The sequence below is a fragment of the Octodon degus genome, unplaced genomic scaffold (genome assembly GCF_000260255.1).
Source record: "Octodon degus isolate 3935 unplaced genomic scaffold, OctDeg1.0 scaffold00109, whole genome shotgun sequence".
Taxonomy (NCBI): domain Eukaryota; kingdom Metazoa; phylum Chordata; class Mammalia; order Rodentia; family Octodontidae; genus Octodon; species Octodon degus.
In genome coordinates, this window is record NW_004524685.1 from 5,348,860 (window position 1) to 5,366,033 (window position 17,174).

The window sequence follows — 17,174 nt, forward strand, 5'->3', positions numbered from 1 at the left end:
GGCAGGAGGGGTGGGGAGGTATGGCGGAGTGGTGGGGGGCGGCCCAAGGGTCTGGGAGAGGGTCCGGCCCACGCTGCACCTGGGCTGGGACTGGTCCCGCCAGCGCAGGGTAGCAGGAAGCTCTCCGCACACTCACCGGACCTGGGCTAGGACTGGGTCTGGGGGCTCCCGGAACTCGGCCAGGTTATCTATTTCTAGCATACATTTTCTAAGGAATAGTTTTTCATTTTTAAAAAAAGTTTGACTCTTATGATGTGCTTGATGATCTGAAACATAAACATTTTTGCATTTTAGGATCATGTTTGTACCATTACAAAAGTCCCTTTCCGGGGGGCTCCTTGTAGTGATGCTGCAGGACGACAAGTGCCCTATAAAACGATCATGAAGCAAATAAACAGTTCTGTTTCTGGAAGCCAGTGGAATGAAGATCAGCAGGCTCCTTATTATAATTATAAAGTAAGAATTTCCACAAAAATTATGAACATTTATTGTTAGTTTTCCTAACTTTATATTTTCATGATTAGATAGTTGCTATTAAGTGTTTCTATTAGTGTTCCTTTAGGGTATAACATACAGATTGCTGTTTACATGAGTAAACCTGACTTTGAATCGTTGTAATCAGGAACTTTAGCTCCCTGGGGAGCAATTCAAATAATGCTAATTCAAGTGCAGTACTCTGCTTGTGCCACTTCATTTTAGATGATGCTATAAAAACACACATCACAAACAGGACTTCCTTAATAGTTAGCAGATAGGTTATGATGATTTGCTTTGAAAGGGCTTTGGACCAAAGTAGGCTATGGGATCTACAGGGCTGCACTGCAGAACAGCCTAAAGATTCTGCCACGTCTGTTATGGAGGCATGAAGTTGAGAGCAGATAAATCATCACTGACTTTATGATGAAAAACTATCATTTCAAAATTATTTCATAATTGAAACAAATAATGTTGAAAATAAGAGACAGAAAAATATAGAAGGAAATACAGTGAGTAATTAGCAATTCTGATTGGTAGTCTGTAATAAACAGGAATTGTGATGAAAGACACAAATTATATTTTTCATAATGTACCTTTACCATAATTAAATTAATTTGAGGAAGATTTATTTTCTTCAATAGTGATCTAATACTTATTTATAAAAAATGACCACAAAAGTTGACCACAAATATACTGTTATATAAAAGGTATAATATGTGCTTATATGCCTATATGTCAATTATATACAGGGCCGACCAAATAGCTCAGCAGATTAAAGTGCCTACAAACAGGCGCAGGGGCCAGGGGTTGATCCCCAGGCCTGCTGTGCTAGCCCTGCCCCCAGGGTGCACTGAGATGGCAATTGAGACTGGGCATGGCACACCTGTAATCCCAGCTCTTGGGAGGCTGTAAATAGGCAGATCATGATGAGTCTGGTCTAGTGGTGAGACCCTGAACACCCTGTAGACCCTTCCCTAAAATACAAAAAAAAAAAAAAAATTATATAGTAAGCTTTTTAAACTTTAGAATTGGAACAGTATTTATAGAACATTTTGGAACCATTAACATTACACATATGCATGTATGTATATGTCTATAAATATACACATATGTGCCACAACAAAGTACATTTAGCAAACACTAGATAATGTATGTCCCTCCTGGAGACTTCTAATATACATTACTACATTAAGGGATTTGGAAAGTACTATCAAGTGCAAGGTCCTGAGTTTGATCCCCTGAACAGCAACAACAAAAATACTGCAATATATAAGAACACTTAATTGTTTAACAAAGAACCTGTTTCATAACACTCTTAGATACAGATGAGGACAGTATTTCATGGATTTAGTTTGGTAAAGGTTATGATAGCCAAATACAAATGGTTTATAAGTATTTAATATGAAATAATGATGTACTACTTTTATTTTTATTATTTTTAATTTTTTTATGTATTTACTACAGGGTCTACAAGGTCTCACTATGTAGATTTGAGTCCTAGTTGATTCTCCTGTTGTCAGCCTCCCAAGCACTGGGATTACAGGTGTGCACCACCACCCAGTCTCAATCACTGGCTCAGCACGCCCTGGAGGTGGGGCCATCACGGCACAACAGGGATAGAACCCCAGCTGCTGAGCTCTGCCTAAGCAGGCGCTTTAGTCCGCTGAGCTATCTGGGCAGCCCTTGATATACTATTTTTAATAAGCTTATTTTTTCATTGATGAGATGAAGAAACAAATTAATTTTTAAAGAAAAATTTCAACTGATAAAAATTGTGTGTTTATGTTGTTCAAATAATACTTTGATATATTCATACATATAGAATAGCTAACTCAAGGTATTCAGCATATGTATTACTTTACATAATTTTTGTTACAACACTTAAAATCTTTCAGCCATTTTCAAATATATAATACACTGCTCTTTACTGTAGTTGTGACGGTATGTTAGATCTCACCTATGGAGTCAACTCTTAACAGCCTCTTAGAATCCTATCTGTAACACTCAGAAAAGGAGATACTTTCCTCCTCTGTTGTCATTACCTTTTGATTTGACTGATTTGTTGTAAATAAAATCATCTGTTCAGCTCCTAGCTAGGCATACTTCCAGAAACTGTAACAAACATACAAAAAGTATATAAGCCAATTTTAGCAAACCAGAGCAGTGATTTCTTCTTAACTTTGGCTGCATCTCAGAGTTATCAAGTGGTACTAACACAAAACAAACCACAAACATATATTTTGATTCAGTAGAGTTTATGTGGTATGTGGTCTATGAACCTGCACATTTCAAAAGTCTAGAATGATTCAGATAAATATCTTGGTTGAGAATTTTGTGATAGATCAAGAAGAGAATCTTAGGACATGAGAAAGACCTTAAATCAAGAACATTAGGAAGCTCATTTGTGTAATGCTTATTATTAGAAGTGCCATATCTAACAATATTTAGAGAGTATAAAATCATGGAATAATGGAGCATAAAAGTATTGTGTTATAATACTTTTTCTTGTATCATTTTTGAGTCATTAGAATTAAATTTTTTTCCCTTCTTACTGTACTTCAAATTTCCATTTTAATTTATTTTTATAGGATCCTGCTGGCCATTTTCATCAAGTATGGTATGATAACCCTCTGAGCATTTCTTTAAAGGCATCATATATACAAAACTCTGGTTTACGGGGCATTGGTATGTGGAATGCAAACTGCCTTGACTACTCTGGAGATGCAGTAGCCAAACAGCAAACTGAAGAAATGTGGAAAGTCTTAAAGCCAAAATTGTGACAGAGATGAAGATCTGCTGTCAAACTATTAAGATATAGAAAACTGACCTACATAAATAAATCTAGTACACTATCTTGAAGAGATAAAAAATTAATTTTTGTCATGTTGTTGTAAATAAAAAAGGATTAAAAAATAAAGAAGTGCTCTGATTGAGTTTGAAAGATATCTTTATAAAAAAATCCAGGTTTAAAAAAAGTATCCATGTACATAGTGAAACAAGTCAACACACTATATTAAATGTTTTGTAAGATGTTTGAACACTATAATTAGGAAAAAATTGCTTGCAAAATTTTAGTGTACTAAATTATTCCCAATGTTAAAATATATCTGTATAGGGGCTGGGTAGATAGCTCAGCGGAATAAGTGCTTGCCTGGCAAGTGCAGAGTCCTGAGTTCAATCCCTGGTACCACCAAAAATGAAATGAAATGATAAGATAACATACAATAAAATAAAATAAAAATAAATAAAATAAACCTTTATAAATCAACATTGATTAAAAAAATAAACTAACCTAAGTGGAGACTGTTTGCTTAGAAGAAATTGTTTTAAAACCTAGCCTTTGAGAGCAGTTTTTTTTGTATTTTCTCCAATAAATCTTAAATTTATTTTTATTTGTTTATTTCTGTATGTTTTAGGGAAGGGTCTACAGGGTATTTAGATTGGACTAGTAGTGATCCACCTGTTTATAGCCTCCTAAGTGCTGGGATTACAGACACGTGCCACCACACCCAGTCTTTAAATCTTAAATTTAAAGCATGCAGTATAGTGTCTCTTCTTTAGATTCACAAATTGATGAAAATAATTTTTCTGCTTCCAGACTCTATTATAATAGTATGTATGTTCTCTGAGGTACTTAAAGTCACTTACCCCTCCAGGCAGTCAATAAGAAAACAAAAGGAATGCAGAGAACTAAATGTACTCACAAAATATAAGGTGACTTAATAATATTCTGAATTAGTAAATTAGTGCCACCTAATATTTTCCAATTAAATTATTTTATGAGGTTTATCTACAAACTTTTTTACAATAGGAATAAATTGGTGTTGAGCTTGTTCAGTCATTTGCACTTTCTGTTAATAATGCTTTGTTTATGAACATTTATAATTAATTGGGAAGTTCATGGTTAAATTTAATATTTTGTTTGACTTTTAATTATCTAATGCCATTTTGTCAACTAGTTTTTAGTATAAGATTAATTTTATTCAAGGAATCTTTATAAATGGAAAGATTTCTCTGTTCTCCTTGTCAAAGCAATTAAGAACATTTTGCTGTATCTATATATTTAGTTCCCATAAATATATAAATTAAAAATACGAATTCTTGAACTCTAGATTTACATAAAACTGTTATTCTTGTACATTGTTCCCCATTTTAATAAATAATGATTCAGCCATGTAATGAGAATACTGTATTTCCTGTTTATATAATTGTTTATGTCAGGGTGGTATTAACCATCCACACACTAAGTATGCATGTATATATTTCTATACACAAACAAAATACTTGTGTGTATATATATTATATACATAAAATATATATGTATGTATGCTTTTTTATGATACTGAGCTACATCTGAAGGCCATCTTTTATTCTTTACATAAGATTTTGTTATGTTGCTAAGTTACCCAGTTTGGGCTCAAATTAGTGCTCCTCGTGCCTCAGCCTCAGGCGCTAGCATTACGGGACCACCACACCTGGCTAGTATGTAACTATATCTGTTGAATAACTTTTATCTTTCTAAAACAATCACTTTATAGTTCTAAATTTTTTATATTTATAAAATAAGTTTAAAAAATTTAAATTCTTAGATACTAATCTCTATAAAAGTGTATGCATTTTTTAATCAAGGTACAATGAAGAGATTAACTTTCTGTTTTCATGTAAATATATTAGTATTTAGTAAAACCATTTTTACTTTGTATGTAGTAGTTTTTTTTTTTTTTTCTTTTTGAAGGAAGGGTGTTTTTTTTCTTTGAAGGGTCTTCCTGGATAGTTCAGGTTGGCCAAGAACTCTCTATGTAGACCAGGCTGGCCTCAAACTCAGGGCAATCCTTCTGCCTCAGCCTCCTGAGTGCTGGGATTATAGGCATGTGCCACCATGCCTAACTGTAAGTAGATTTTAAAATCATACTGGCTCCTAAATTTTAAGATTATTGACAATATAATTATAAAATATAGCATTACATCATAATAGGTAATAGACTTGAAATATTAAAGATATCTACTACTTTCTGTTATACCTATCTCTAAAAAAACTGTAATACTGACATTAAAAATAAAGATAGGTAAACTTTATGATTTATATAAAATTTAACAAGGAAAATTATTCAAATAAATATCTAAAAATTTTGACAATTTAAATTGACATACCTAATAGAGGTTGAAAAGATGAACTAATTTTCTTCTGTCCCAGTTCAGTTTTCAGTGTTTGTAAATCTGAAACTGCTTGTTTTCTCATCTGTAAAAAGAATTACTTTTCTAAAAGGAACTTCATCATGCTCTTCCAAAGGTATACCACATTGTCAGTTTTTAAACTGCTTTTGTTTTTTCATTCCTTCATTCCCCATGGCTTACTAAAATAAACTTATATGCCATAATTCTGTTTAATAAGCATGCTTGTCTAACCAGGTGTTCTATGAGATAATTTCCTTTATTGGTATATAGGGAAAATACGTATTAAACTGTTCTAAAAACCTATTCTATCAAATAAGTAATGTATGGAAAAGAACCCTTTATTAAAGATCTGTTATACAGAAGGTGCTATGGTAGAAACAAAGTTGAATAAAGGAATTTCTACCCTAAGAAACACTTAGTGTCTGGTTGATAAACCTTGATTCATATTAAAAATAAATTATGTATTTATATATAATTGTGAATATAATTATATATTATACGTTATATTCACAGGAAAGAAGAAAACATTAAATGGTACTCCAGAGAAGAACTCAGGTTTGTCATAAAAATGACATACTAGAAAATTAAAAATATTGAAACTATACTAATTCACAAAGTCTTTTTGGTTTAAAAAATGTTGCAGAATTTTTTCTTGGACTTGTTATAACATGCATTTTTAAACAGAATTTAGTTTTTCTTTTTGCATTATTTTCAATCATGCTCTTTATTGTTAAATAATATTGTCAGCCCTGACTACTCTTATACTATCAACAACCAAATGAAAATACAAAAAGGCTTTATTTGAAGATGAATTTATAATCTAATTAGGAGAAATTACCTTAACTTCTATTATGAGTTTCATTTTATCAGTATCCAGTTTTCTCTTAAGTTGGTCAATTGCATGCTGTACTTCAGTGATCTGGATTATAAGGCAATTCTGTGTAAGATACAGGAAGATATTTATTTAGTATAACATCTGTACATTTTCATGGGAGGCATTTGGTACCTCTATGCAAACAAACTATGAAGTGGTAAGAAAACAAGAAATGTTATAATATCCTATTCTAGAAATAAACTCATTGCTTTGATATTATTATAGTTTAGGTCTAAAATGTCCCTCCAAAGTCTCTTGTGTTTAGAGGTGGAGATTTTGGAAGATAATTGCATTATGGCAGTTATGGGGGATTAATCCACAAATGGGTTCACAGCTGAATGTGCTGTTGAAAGTTGGGCTCTATTAGAGGAGGCAGATTACTAGGAGTGTTTTTGGAGGGTATATCACCTTCTCTGACTCATCTCCTGCTCTCTACCCCTTGTGTGAACAAGAGTTTGAATAGCCTTCCTCTACCCGTTGACCATTGCATTTTTGCTTTGGAGCCAGTTTACTATAGACTGAATCCTCTGAATTCACAAACCAATATAAAATTCTACTTTAGGTTATGTCATGTATTTTGTCCAGCAGCAATAAAGCTGATACAGATACAAATTATCACTACTTTTTACTTATTTCTTGAATTTAGGTACCTCTTTTTCATTACCCATTTATTATTTTTTAAAAAATAGGTATATGTAAAAGTTTACATTAGCATCATAAAAACCAGTAACTATTATTATATATTGTAAATTCAGTAAATAGGTTTAAGATATTATTAGTTCAGAAATTGACATGCATTATTGATTTTGACAATTTAAAAATATTTGACAATGGAACATTACATTTTATAAGGATTTTTTTTCTTTCTGTATTTTAGGGAAGGGTCTACAGGGTATTCAGGGTCTCACTACTAGATTGGACTCGTAGTGATTCTCCTGTAAACTCTTAGTGTTTACAGCTTCCTAAGTGCTGGGATTACAGGTGCGTGCCACCATGCCCGGTCTCAATCACAGTCTCAGCGCACCCCATGGGTGGGGCTGGCATAGCAGGCCTGGGGATTGAACTCCAGCTGTTGTGCTCTGCCTAAGCACATGCTTTAGTCTGCTCAGCTATCAGGCCAGCCCTTTATAAGGATTTAAATAAGGATTTTTTGGGTTTTGTCCAGAAAAACTTATGAGGTATAATAATCTCACTAAAGAAGGTTTTTTGTTTTGTTTTTTGGTGCTACTGAGGATTGAGCCTAGGGCCTAATGGATGTTAGGCAAGCAATCCCCAGCTCAAAAACTTATTTAAGAGTTTAAAACTGTCTTTGTGCAAAAATTGTTATGTTGAACTTGATAAACAGTATGATAAAGTATCAGTTATGCTTTTAAACAATAAACAAATAAAAATAAACTCATTATTTGAGCTTATTGGATGTTACATTCAATTTAATCAAAATAGTAAACTTTCAGTATTTCAACATGTCTAAAGTTAAATCTTTACATAATCATAATTGAAAATTTTTTTTAATGTTTTGCATAGTAGGATCAATCAAAAAAGTCAGACTGGAATTTTTTTGTTTTGTTTATTATATGGTGGAATAATAAAATAAACTTATTTAAGAGTCAAGAAAAAATACACTGATAGAAATTTCATAATACCTTTTGAACAATGGGCATTATAATCCCTAACCTCCTCAAAAAAAAAAAAAAAAAAAACTGTAGTGGACATTGTTAACCCCTGTCCCACTTCATCAAATATTTATCACATTGTCATAGTCTGGAAATGTGGCCCCGTCCTCACACACTGAGGTAGTGGAGGGGACTGCCTACTACATACATTTTTACCACCAAAGAGTTTAAAACTTTTAAGTCAGTGCATAGCATTCCTTGGTAATTATTACTGATCCAGTGTTAGGTCTGGTTAACCTCCTTGTCTGCTAAAGGGAAAGGTTTATATATCCTATGATTCAAGGAGTGATTTCTCTCTTGTTTTGGAGATATATAGCCCTACTTGCCCTTGGCAACTCCAGTGTTACTATGAGAAAACACAGCCTTACAATGAACCCAGTACTAAAAATAATAAATATGGAATGCACCAAGGCTGTTAAAGATATCATTAATCTGTGACTGTCTCTTCTCAGTAATACTGTCCTTACATGGGTCAGGAATTTTGTTACTGTCTCGGAAAATCTAAATCAATCTTTAGTTACCTGTAGCCCAAATCATCTTTAACATGATAATGCTAACAATTATTAAGCATATAATTTTAACAGAAACTTTTTAGTGGAAGGTAAACACATATAGCAGGACCTTGGAGTCTGAAATATTTGCCAAATTCTTTGGTTTCATCTTGATCTCCCTGGCTTCAAGTTGCATTAGTAATTTTTTATAGTAAAGTTCCAGATCTTCTCGAAGTTTTGTTAAAACCTCCTCCAATGATGTTGTGATTTTCTTTGTTTCAAAGTATTTTTTCTTCCAACCATCACAGGCTGCAAAAGAACAAATATGAACAAAAAACCCAAATACCCACTTCCAAAATAATCAAAGCTTAGGTTGAGTATGTATGGTTAAAGGATGAAGCCTCTCAATATGGAAATGAACCAAGGTAATGTCAATTTAAACCATTTTTCTCCTTGCCTGCTCTTCTTATATCCTTATATGCATTTCAGTGAGTAATTTTTGTTGAGTAATAAAAGAAATTACCTAGAAATATAGTGAAATGCATCCAGAAACCACAACCAAGTTCTTTAAATATGTAGTTTCTAAAACTTCATGAAGAAAGACTGTACAAAAGTGTAGATAGTTATTTTGGTTACCTTTCTCCATAGTTTCATACGAAATCATTATTTATATAATTAAAACTGAAATTAAAAGACATGATGAATTTTTAAAATTTTCAAACTCCATATGAACTTGTTTTGTGAAATCAGCTAAATTGTATTATTATCAAAAAGTTTTTGGGCCAGTGAGACAGCTCAGTCAACTAAAGCACCTGCTTCGGCCAGCTTCAGCAAGCACTGGGACTGCGGTTTGATCCCCGGCACCACATGCTGTGCCAGCCCCGCCCCCAGGGTGGGGTGAGCTGGCCAGAGTCCAGGCCTAGTGGCTGATGCCTGTAATCCCAGTGGTGGGGAGGATGAAAGCCAGAGGATCACCATGCTTTTGAGCTGTGTAGTGAGACCCTGCAACAACCAAGTACATTAAAAAAAAATTGAATATTTCCCCAAAATTCTGTAAGCCAGAATTTCTAAAACTTGAGGACCTTTGTTGAGATTCTAAATAGGGTTTAACAGGAACACAATCTACATACCAGTAACAAAGTTCTTATGTTTATTTCTCCTAAGATTATAATGGAAATAAAAACTTTAGATTTTATAACTGTGCATTAGAATGTGATTTGATGACATTTATATAGCTATATGGATATTTAGCTCAAGATTTTATTTTAAGCAGGCACTGTTATCCAATCTGTTAGCAATTTCCATTGGTAGTACTACCACCAAATCAGTTTCAGCATGCATCATATTCCACATTTTTCAATGCTGTGTCAAGCTAATACATTACTATCTTTTATCAAGATAACTGGAGTCTTACCAACTGGTCCTTTTTTAATTCTTTCCCTTTTAAGGCTTTTCTATACAGCATTCATTCTCATCTTTCTAAAATAAAATTGCTTTTTCAGTGCTGGTGTTTGAACCTATGGCCTCACATTTAGGAGGCAAGAACTCTACCTCTGAGCTACAACTCCACCCAAAAAAGTGCTCATGTTTTTGTAGGCCTTTTATAACTCAAAATTGTAAAATATACTTTAAGTTACAAAAATTCCAAGCTTAAAGTTCTCCAGTAACTTCGCATCTTATTTAGAATAAAATCCAAACTTCTTGACTTGACTCTTGGCTAACCTTTTTATTTTCTCTCCTATGCTCCTTGTTAATCGTTGCTCCATCCACACTGACCTTATGTCAGGGCCTTGATGCCATAAGATCATTCTTTACATTTAGTGTTTCTTTTTCTTTTTTTTCTTTTTCTTTTTTTTTAGTGTTTCTTCTATTCAGATTACTCTCTTTTATTTTTAATATATCAGGCTCCTTATTAATCAAATATTAATGATGTCTCTTTAGAAATTTTTCCTGAGAACTCTAACTAAAGTATCTCCCATGCAGTATTCTACTTTATTATGTTTTTTAAAACTAGCTTCTTTAATCAGTAGCTTATATTGTTTTAGTTATTTGTTTATTGTCTGTCTCCTCCCATTTGGAAGCAAGCACCTTAATGGCAGGCCCACGTCTGTTGTGTTACTGCTTTACCTTCAAGCACTTAGAACAATGCCTGCCATGTAGCAGGTTCATTAAGTATTTGGCAGTTGACATCCTTTTTGTTTTGAAACACTCCTTTTAAAATAGAAAGTAACTATTCCCATTTTATGTACAGAAAGAGTGAGAGACACAAGGATGAAAAATAACATGCATAAGTAAATGACTGATCTGATATTAGAATTCAGGTCTCATAATTTGTAGTCCATTGTTGAAATCTGTCTGATGAAATTGCTCTTTTAACATTACCACAAGGCTGAGCCACTGTCATCTCTTTTAGGATAATAATTTAACATCATGAAGAAGAATCTTCCAAAATCTCTCCAGACATTGTCTACAGACCGTCAGTTCAAGTACTGAAATAACAATTTTGCTGTAAATTGAGAATCCTAAAACCAAATTTCTTTGTTATGATAAATATCTCAAGCCTTTTAATCTTTAAACATAATTCAAAATGCAGGACTCTCAAATAATTTTGACATCTCTAAAACTATTCTGTACTTTCTGTACTCTTTCCATTTCTATGAATTCTGACGACACTATTTCTAATTCTACTGCAAGAAAATGACTTATTTTTTCTAATTTTCCTCATTCATTCACTTTAGCAAAGCAGACAGACAAACATGTCCCCAAATTAATCATCTAGGAAAATCCATGGAACTCAGTGATGGTTGTTAAAGTGGTATCTAAGAAAACTGTGAAATGACTATTTCCTACAAAGAAGAACAGAGTAAGAAGTGAAGGTAAGGAAAATGAAGTACATGGCACTGGATATAATCCCAATGTTGCAGTTGGGTGAGGCAGGAGGACTGCAAGTTCTAGGCTAGCCTGGGCAACTTAGGAATTTAGTGATCCCCTGTTTCAAAATTAAAATTAAAAACAACTTAAGGGTAGCTCAGTACAAAGGCCCTCAGTTTAGTGCTGGTATATATATGTACATGGCAGAAAAAAAGCATGCCGAAGGCCTGGAGATAAGCACATTTCACATCCTAGTGTATGCAACACTCTTTGCAAGCCTCTCAACCAATTCAGTCAAATTTAGATGTTTTTCCTTTGCATTCATTTTCATAGAATTTTGTAATTTCTTTATAGTAGCATTCAACAGGAGGTATCATTAATACTTAACTTGATTATTATCATTTCACTACTGGACCAAAAAATCTATAAATGACAGGGACAAAATCGGGTCTTTCTTTTCGTATCTCTTCAGCCACTAAAACAGTGACTAGATTCAGTGAGCACTGAATAAACACTTACTTAATAAATGAACGAATTTTGCTTATAAAAATATTTGCATTTTAACTTATAAAACTATATGAAGAATTTATTGTATAAAAGAGCTGAATAATGATTTTGAGGTTTCTATATTGAAATTACTTCATATGTCACTTACACTATTACAGTAAGAACCAATATTAATTATAACTATTATTTATTTTAAAAGTATCAATTCCATAAAATTTAAGGTAGTTTATAGCGACAAAAATCAATGTAATAAATTTTACCATGATATTGCTTCAATTTGTTTTGTTCAAATAGTTTTTCAACTTTTTTTATTAGTTCTTCTCTAATTCTTTCCAAATATATTCTTTCTTCCTTTACTTGTTCCATTTGTTCAATAATATTTTCTCCTGAAGAGATTACAACATATGCTCATCAGTCATTGCAAAGCCAAATGATGGTTCATATTCTAAAAGATGGAGTGTAAATTTAAGAGTCCAAAATAGCAAGAATAAATTCTGCCTGAGACTTGTTTTTCTTGCTGCACTTACCATTATGGAGAATATGGAGGAATTATTTGGACTTCTACAACTAGATTTGTAAAATAGTGTCCCTTTGCATTTACATATATGTGTAGAAATTAGATAAAGCTCAAGTAGTTATGCTTTTGGTTTACTTCTTTGGGCAAGTTTTGGGCCCAAAGTTATATTACACATGGAATATGTGTAAGATTATGATACATGGTATGTTTATCATTGCTTTTCTCTGATTTTGTTATGAAATTTTGTTTTACTTTTTCATAGAAGAAAACTTTTTTATATTTTCTTAAGATCTACTTGTATTACATTAAAATAAAACATTTTTGACTCTATAAACATTATATTAGGGATTAGCTGTAGGACTGGCAATGTCAGAAGTTGTTGACTTGAGCTTTTTACAGCTCAGCATATTAATATGGCTTTACTTTTTATACCTCATTTTTATACTTTTCTGCTGGATGCTTAAGACCAAGATAAAGTAAGACCTATATAACAAGAAATGTAACTTTTGTATCTGATAAGTTCAGTCAAGTCCCCTCAGGATTTACCCTGAAACCCTGTAGCGCAGTTTGTAGATCCTTTGTCAGTGTCAGCCATGTGGATGAGTCACAGCCATTGCTTGACCAATTTGCTCTCTGTGAAAGCATGAGAGAATGTTTTCTCTCCATGTGACTATCTTTAGGCACACGCTACATCATTGATCATTTTCCTCTGTGGCCCCATAATCTCCTTGATCAGAAAATTTGGGACACCACTGAGTTATAGGATGTTACAGTACAGGTTCGCTTATGTCCTGAGTACTGGACTATACTGGATTATTTTGCTAAATTCATGCACCTACAATATTTAAATGGCGATGGAATACCCATCTCTGACAAAACTAAACAAAGGGGATATAAATGAAGGACCATTTTGTATCTGTATATACAAAATAGGATAGATACACAGCTACTTTCTCTTAATTCAATGAGAAGAAAGATTTGTACTAAAAGTGTTTGGACAGGATATCATGTCTGCATCTTGTACTATGAATAACTACTATGAAGACAATAATATGCAATGTGTTAATTATTGTAATTGTCCTACTAACCTGTTTTGAAACTGTCTCATTGCTATTTGTTTCTCAATAAAATTGATAAAAAATAGGATTGATATACAGCTACTTTCTCATAGTTCAATGAGAAGAAAGATTTGTACTAATATCATTTAGAGAAGAGATCATGTCTGCATCTTATACCGTGAATAACTACTATGAAGACAACAACATGCATTGTATTAATTATTGTAACTGTGCTACTAACCTGTTTTGAAACTGTCTCATTGCTATTTCTTTCTCATTAAAATTAATAAAAAATTTAAAAAACATTATATTAGTGAGTAAACAATGTAGCAATCAATGTAAAAATTGATGTTTTTATAGTCAAATGTGCGTAACAAAATTCACTGCTTTAGCCATTTTGAAGTACACAGTTCAGTGACATTAATGCATGCTGTTGTGCAATTACCATCCGTGTCCAGAAATTTTTGTTCTCAACTGAAACTGTCCATTAAATAATAATTCCTCAGTAATGCATGTAACTTACCCACTGAATGAGCTATACTCATAGTGTCACCATACTTACTCTCCATTTGTAATAAAGAGATATCTGTCATTCCTGAAGAAGGAACAGGTTGCTGTTGAAAAGGAAATGAGGGGAAATCAATAAGGTCTGGCAGAAGGACGTGCTCCTTGTCACCTGTCTAAGAGGAAGCAAGAGAATCGCCAAGATCTGTTAGGCTACACACTTTTTGTGCATTCGTCTGTATGTGATAATGCACACCAGCAACACATATCTTTTCTCTTACATCGTGACAAACTCTCAATTTGGGTTTATAGGATTACAGATTCTCACCCATGCTCCAATCTCCTCACTGCATTATTGCTTGGCCATCATATACAGATACTTCAGACAAATAAAAAATTGAATCCATTATTTTTCTATACAAATCTGATTTCTTTCCAAGATCTCTCCTTTCAGTTACTTAATATGATAATTTCTTAATTTTTCTAGAATAGCTATTTTCTTTTCATCTTACGTTAACTTTGATAATTTGTATTTACTTAGAAAATTGATGATTCTATCATGTCTTCAAAATCTTACCAGTATAACATTTTATTCTCATATATTTTCTCTGCTTTTATCTTTCTTGATTTTCATGCTTCTACCATTTTTTGATAACCCACCTCAATCCTTACCATGTTTATATTTCCAACTTGCTACCTTATACATCTTGACTCACGTTGGATTCTGCTAGTTTTTTTTCTCTAATTCACTTTCTACTTTTAGCTTTATTGAATTCTAATTCCTATTTGTTTTATTATTTTTCTAGCTTATTTATTTTATTAAGTTATACAATAAAATTGTCACACAGTAACAGAAAACATACACATTAAAATCTCTCTGCATATCCTTCCAACTAAATAAAATCACACACGCCTTATGCTTATAGCCTGGGATATAGAATCCTTTAATTTACACATAAATAGGAAAATAAAGACCTTAAGTTTAATGTGGTCAGGAGCTCACATCTGGGCAGAGTCTCAGATGTGAAATGCATCAGAGAGCACTCACGACACACAGATAGCATGGGCAAGTACCAACCATAGTTCAGTGTGGAAGGAGAGGGTGCCAGTGGAGTGGCAAAGTACTTGAGGACAAAGAGACCTTGTACGAAGGATATAAAAAGACAGGGCATGAAAAATGTTGGGTGCCAGAATAGGCAATAATTGGAAGGTACAGTTTCCGATGGAAAGGAAAATGCCCCGGGAGGAAAGAATTGTCTCTTTGTAGGCTAGTTCAGTAACAGAAAAGAAGAAAATAGCCAAGATAAGAGCACCACTGAATTTAGCGAGAAAGAACAAAAATCAGACCTCCTCACTCAAAGGCCTCATTTACTTAAAAAAGAGAACTGCATTTCACTATAGCAACAGAAGAGGGTGCTCTCAATCTAAGAAACAAGATAGGACACCACTCCACGTGCCTTCCTAAGAATAACTCAAGCACAAATTTAAAAAAAAAAATCTGCAAAGCATTATAGCATCTAAAATTTATGAAGAAAACACTGGAATTGAGCTAAACTAAACCAAAACAGTATACAAGCAGAGAAAAATATAACACTCCTAACACAGGTTAAATATAATTAACCAAGTCTCTTGGTTACTTGTTTTTCATTGGTGAGACAACACCCAAAGTTAAAGGAGGAAAGGTTTATTTTGGCTCACAATTTGTAGAGGTTTCAGTCCATAGCTGACTGGCTCCAAGGCAGGTGCTGTAGGAGACCAAACATTGAGAACTGACTTTCTCTGTAAGCACAAAGGAAGAAAACAGCAAGCTGTGCTGCTTTGGCAACATGGAGACACACTGGCACACTGAACATTCCAAGGAAGACTCAACCTAGCTAAGATCCCATTGTTTACCTTGGCATATACTATAGATAAGAGGAGGCAGATGAATCTTCTGCTACCCTAATTACCTGCTCCTGTGTCCAAGTAAATAAAAGCAAGGTAAGCCAGATGCTCAGGGCTCTTGCTTCACTAGGGGTCAGAGCTCCCTAGCCCAGTCTCTCAAGCTTATCTCTGTGTCTTGTGTTTAATTTCTGTTTGCCCTTCCGGTTAGGTATTCCTAGAAGGCTGGTTTCCTACAGAGTAGCATGGCAGAGGGGTACTAGAGGAAAAACAGTTCATGGCAAGCAGAAGGCAGCAAAGTAACAAGTAGCCAGTGGCAATGGCAGCTAATTTTCTATCCCTTATGGTCTGTCAAGTGTGGGGTACCCTTAATCTTATCATCATACTCTGAGTCAATCCCAGCATCACATCCTTAATCTCAGTATCACATACTCAAGATCCAGCCACTTCCAAAAAGCTCCACTTATGACACAGGAGGCTTTGGGGGACATGTAAATATACACCATAACATCTAGTGTTTATGTATAACACCAAAAACCAAAACTTTAAAGGAAAAGATTAAATTGCAAAACAGAAGACATAAAATGGAATTAGCCAAGTTCAAGAAAGAAGTGGAAGAAAAGTTATCTCAGAAATTAATAGAAGCTAGCAAATGTGCAACGGAGAAACAGATATGACCACAAATATAGTAAGGTAATATAGAAGAGAATAACAAAAAGAGCCCAAAGAAAGTGAAAAAAATCCATCAGAAAGTGATAGACAATGTAAAGAAGATCAAATACTGTGATCCCTGAAAAAGAAAAGAAAAACAATGAACACTACATAAAATCTAAAAAAGTCTTCAAATGAAAGAAGTCCTGATTTTCATACTGAAAATAAGGTCCACTATTTATATCCAGAAAAACTGTAAGTTCTCAATTGAGATACAGCCTGGAAAAAAGGAATTCTCTGACCTTCTAGAGAAAAAAATACCTAATTAAGTTTATTTTTTTTTAAAACCTTTATTTATTTATTTGAGAGAGAGAGAGAGAGAGAGAGAGAGAGAGGTGTGTGTGTGGCCAGCTCAGCCCACCAGGGGGCGGGGCTGGCTGGCATGTGGTGCTGGGGGATCGAACCGCGGTCCCTGATGCCTTGCCAAGCTTGTTC

The 17,174-nt window shown here is 33.7% G+C and overlaps 2 protein-coding genes across 6 annotated transcripts in view; one reads left to right on the forward strand and one right to left on the reverse strand.

Moving 5' to 3' along the window:
• Positions 1-3,406, forward strand: part of Ctbs (chitobiase) — a 21,679-nt gene extending 18,273 nt beyond the window's left edge. Inside the window, exons 6-7 of the mRNA XM_004639322.2 lie at positions 295-456; positions 3,066-3,406. Of these exons, the coding sequence (XP_004639379.1) occupies positions 295-456; positions 3,066-3,257 (354 nt within the window). The 3' untranslated portion in view covers positions 3,258-3,406. The remainder of the gene's footprint in view (positions 1-294; positions 457-3,065) is intronic.
• Spata1 (spermatogenesis associated 1) overlaps positions 1-17,174 on the reverse strand; it is a 59,683-nt gene that overhangs the window by 9,287 nt on the left and 33,222 nt on the right. For 2 of the 5 annotated variants that reach the window (XM_023724336.1, XM_023724337.1), the window contains exons 9-14: positions 14,206-14,323; positions 12,329-12,454; positions 8,821-8,999; positions 6,491-6,589; positions 5,629-5,716; positions 2,520-2,589 (exon numbers count right to left, since the gene is read on the reverse strand). In XM_023724336.1, coding sequence (XP_023580104.1) covers positions 2,567-2,589; positions 5,629-5,716; positions 6,491-6,589; positions 8,821-8,999; positions 12,329-12,454; positions 14,206-14,323 — 633 coding nt within the window. In that variant the 3' untranslated portion in view covers positions 2,520-2,566. The remainder of the gene's footprint in view (positions 1-2,519; positions 2,590-5,628; positions 5,717-6,490; positions 6,590-8,820; positions 9,000-12,328; positions 12,455-14,205; positions 14,324-17,174) is intronic. The other 3 variants (XM_023724338.1, XM_004639323.2, XM_023724339.1) reach the window with 3 other exon arrangements.